Source organism: Cicer arietinum, chromosome 7 (genome assembly GCF_000331145.2).
Source record: "Cicer arietinum cultivar CDC Frontier isolate Library 1 chromosome 7, Cicar.CDCFrontier_v2.0, whole genome shotgun sequence".
Taxonomy (NCBI): domain Eukaryota; kingdom Viridiplantae; phylum Streptophyta; class Magnoliopsida; order Fabales; family Fabaceae; genus Cicer; species Cicer arietinum.
The window spans coordinates 55,637,965-55,642,411 of record NC_021166.2 but is presented as its reverse complement, the minus strand read 5'-3'; the positions used below and the strand labels follow the sequence as shown (position 1 = coordinate 55,642,411).

The 4,447-nt window shown below is 28.8% G+C and overlaps 1 protein-coding gene across 1 annotated transcript; it reads left to right on the top strand.

Moving 5' to 3' along the window:
* Positions 1–368: 368 nt before the first annotated feature.
* Positions 369–1,298, top strand: LOC101488730 (uncharacterized). Its single transcript, XM_004514869.4, has one exon. The coding sequence runs from the start codon at positions 533–535 to the stop codon at positions 1,139–1,141; it is 609 nt and encodes a 202-aa protein (XP_004514926.1). The 5' UTR covers positions 369–532; the 3' UTR covers positions 1,142–1,298.
* Positions 1,299–4,447: the final 3,149 nt, after the last annotated feature.

Sequence of the window (4,447 nt, the reverse complement as noted above, 5' to 3'; positions counted from 1 at the left end):
AAAAATATATGATTTAACCAAAAGTGTTTTATTTTAGGGAGATCTAGTAATATAATGCCGTTGCAAAATTAATCAGCTAGCAATCCCCGATCGTTGACCTTATGTCTTATATATCTTGTTCAAACATCACAACATTACTCATAAAATCCATGTTAATGAAGATCTTCCTTAATAATACAAGTAAAGTGGGGCCCCTCCCCTCTCATAGCTACCAATCAATGTCATACATATACTCGATACCTTCGTAGGCAAATATGCAATGCAATCTTAGTTTATGGAATCACAAATGCACAATAACAATAAAAGAATTTGATACCTTTTTGTGTCGGCTAGTCATCATTAATATAAAAAAGAAAAAGAAACCCTCAAGAAACCTCCTCCTCATCAATCATCACAATTTTCCTTTCCATTCAAACCCTTATAATTACCCTTTAACATCTCACACACACACACCACCACCACCTCAAATTAAAGCTAGAGCACAATATATTATATAGTTCCATATTAAAGTTATAATTAATTACAAATTAAAATGGGTAATTGCGTATTCAAAGGATTCCACCATGGCGATTTTGAAGACACAATGGTAAGAATTGTAACATCAAATGGAGGCATTATGGAACTTCAGTCTCCAATAATAGTAGAGTGCATAACCAATGAGTTCCTACACCATGGAATTTTCAAAAACAACAGCAATATATTCTCAAAACCACTTCCTAAAAATGAGGAACTTCAAGGTGGTGAAATTTACTATCTTCTCCCTCTTAACCATTATTCATCAAACAAAAACATGACCAAACAATTTGAGGAAACATTTGAAACGTTGACACCGTACAGAGTGTCCATGTGTGACAAGAATAACAAGAATAACAATACGTGGTCGGAACATGAAGTGTTTCCTAGGTACAATAGTAGTGGAGTTTGGAAGGCGAAATTGGTGATAAGTCCGGAGAAGTTGTCGGAGATCTTGTCGCAAGAATCGAGGACGGAGGCATTGATAGAGAGTCTAAGGACGGTGGCTAAATGTGGTCATGGGGTGCCATCATCCGTCGCAAACTCCGAGCAATGGAGTGTATCCAGCAGTTTTAAAGGTTCTATGTTATTAGAAAATTTTAATTTAGATTCTTCAAGTTCAAATTAGTTTATTTTGCTGTTATATTCTGATTTTATTTTCTTTATTTGTTTGGTTAGATATTAAATATTTTTTTTTCAATTTTAGGCGTCGTGTGTATATATGCATGTGAAATGATATATATTAATTTTCTTTTGGCTATTAAATTTCAAGTTTTTTATGTCCACTTTGTTTTCTAGCTATTGTTTTGCTTTCAAAAATCACGTTGGATCTCAAGTAATTCAAGTTGGATCTTTACAAAGAGGTAAAAGCTAGACATAGGTTTTTTTTATTACACTTACACTTTTATTTTATTTTCTTCCATATCTATATACACAAAATTAGTTAGATTCATTACGTTGGATTTGATTGTTCACCAAAAAATAAATGCACTCGATTTTATGGTGTGAGGAATTTTAAACTGTTAGTTAAATTAAGCGAAAACCAAATTTTCTCTTTGTCTATGAAGCTAACATGTAATTGGCAGTAGAAAATACTTTTTTTCTTTTTTGTTGCTTAGGCCCTCTAGAATTGCAAAAAAGAAAAATACTATTTTTCAAGAAAGAATTCATTTTACTTTAATAAAATAAAGAAAATACACTAGCAGTCAAAAAAAAAATCGTCACATCAGCAATTAATGAAATATATGTCTTTGATTTCGATATATATATATATATATTTATATATATATATATATATATATATAAATATATTATGATATGATAAATTAAATGATTATCATAGAATGATAATGAAAAATTAATTTATTACGTTAGTGTATTATCTTTAAACTTTTACTTTAAACTTTATTGTAAATATATCTTTCTTGTATTTAATGGCATACAAAGATTCTTGTCTATCTTTTTATTTACTTTTTGCTATTTTTCTTTTTATTTTTTATAAAAAAGTTTGCTTTTTTTTAGTTGCTATTTTTTCGTTTTTGGGCTCATTTTTGCTATTTTATATTCTTTTTGTCCACTTTGCTATATTTTTTCTAAATTTGCTATAAGTCTGGCTGGACTTGAGCTGGTGCAGACCCAAAACGTCCAATTTGAGCACCTCACAGTTGTATCTACCAATTCAATATAAATGAAAAAATAATTATACCTTTTTAACCATTTATAATAAATTTTAAAATTGATAGTTTTGGAAGTTTCAAATTTTCGAAATAAGGATTACATTTAGAAAATTTGAAAGTTTTGAAATATGAAAAATTTCAAAATTTTATCTATTTGAAAGTGTCAGATTGTTCGAAACTTTCAAAATTTTGGGAATTTTTATTTTGAAGGTATAAAAAATTCGAGTGCCGCTTACTTTTATTTCGAAAATTTAGAAATATTCAAAAATTATGACGAATTATTTAAAGTTTTGAAAGAGGGGGTGAAAAAATAAATGATAAAAAAATTAAAAGTTTTATAAAAAATTAAAAATACAAAATTGTATTTTCACTTTGATATTGATTGAGGGTGGTATGTTTAAGTGTGGAGATGCATGATAGAATACTCTCCAACCGATTGTTAAATGGGTTAGAAGTAATCAATTTGTGTAGTAGACAAGTATGTGAAGTTTGGGCCACAATTGGCCCATTTCACTGTTTTAAGCTGAATCACTTTTTCAGAATTAATATTTTGAACCCATCACTTTTTTGAAAAATTTACACTATACCCACCCAATTATATTCCAACCTCCACATTTTAATAAAAATTCAATTTTAACCTTTTTTATAAAAATAATTTAAACTTTATGTTTTTTTTACATGTTTGTCTTTTAAAACAAGTTTTATGAAACATAAATGTGTTTGGAAAACTTAATTTTTTTTTATGAAACATAAAATTTGAATTTTCTAAAATATTTGTGTTTTCGGAAAATATTTTTCAAGTTTTTATGAATACAATTATGTTCCAAAAAATTTAATTTTTTTTTCTTCAAAAACATAAATTTCGAATTTTCATAAACACAATGACGTTTTAGAATATTTTTTCAAGTTTTCTAGAACACATTTGTGTCATATAAAACTTGAAAAAAGTTTATCTGTACACAAAGTTTGAATTTTCTTGAAAAAAGTTTTTTGATTCTACCCAGTTAGAAATTAACGAATTTTTATTTTCAATGGGAATCAAACTTGATATCTAAGAGATAAGTAGTGTCGTTCATTCTTTTCCATTACCAATTGAACTGTAGCTCAATTAGTAGTGAGAAAGAATGAACACAATACTTGCAGTTCAATTGTGGAAACCATTTTCTTGGGTTTATGTCCACCCATAGAGTCATAATTTATTTGCATTGTGACACACGTCTCACATTCATTTGACAATATTTAAATTAATTGTATACCACAATTTGTTGTTGAAATATATTCTACTTCTATATTTAATAAGAAAATGGTTTCCTTAATGCTTACTTGACCAATAAATTAGATTTTCTTTAATGAAGTGAATACAACTTTTCTCACTTAAGCCAAAGCAATTCAAGTAGATGACAGGTTGATTGTGGGGAACGACGTCTATTTAATTATTTACAAGTTAGTAGGTTTATGTGATTTTGATTATGTCGAAGATAAAATTGAAAGGAAAACACTATACTAGTTGTAACTTTCAATTCCTAGAAGAAAATCTAATCTCTTAACACAAACAAACGTCAACAACCTTAGGCATATCAACCACAAAAGTAAACAAAAATATCAACCACAAAAGTAGACAAAAATATCAACCACAAAAGTAGACAAAAATATCGCCTTTAACACTCAACTCCATTGAGACACGCCGCCTGACCACTATTGTCAGTAAAATTTTTGATACAACAAGTTGATCAACTTAGTCACATATCAGCTTTGATACCATCATTGAGTCATGAAGGGAACTCAATATATTATTATATTGAATTAAGAGCAACTAGAAAAGAAGACCATAATCTACATCTTCATCTAAAATGTTAAGGCATAATGTACATAAATTCTCTCACTTACACAATCTTTGACATTCGCTTTTTCTTTCAATATAGAACTCTTACTCACATTGGACACTAAATGTCATTTTCGATCGTTGGCTTCTAAATTCATTAGAGGCTATATGTTGATATGTGTTTCCAACTTGCTTCCAAACTCAAGTTGAGAGCCTAACTAGCAGGTATATGAAAACATAATTAATCACCACTTGGTTGTTTTATGTCTCTAGTCACCTAAATTTTCCAACCAGCCCATAATTACAAAACTAGATAGTGATATATAGCCTTTAGCTCAATTATAATTTCGTCTCTACGTGGACCGCTCCACATGTATATGTCGATATCATCCTTGATTAATTAGCCATTTATAGTTATACCTTAGAAATTATCTTA

Bases quoted from the DNA above. Each gene is read 5' to 3' on its own strand.
- LOC101488730 (XM_004514869.4), top strand. From the start codon at position 533: ATGGGTAATTGCGTATTCAAAGGATTCCACCATGGCGATTTTGAAGAC.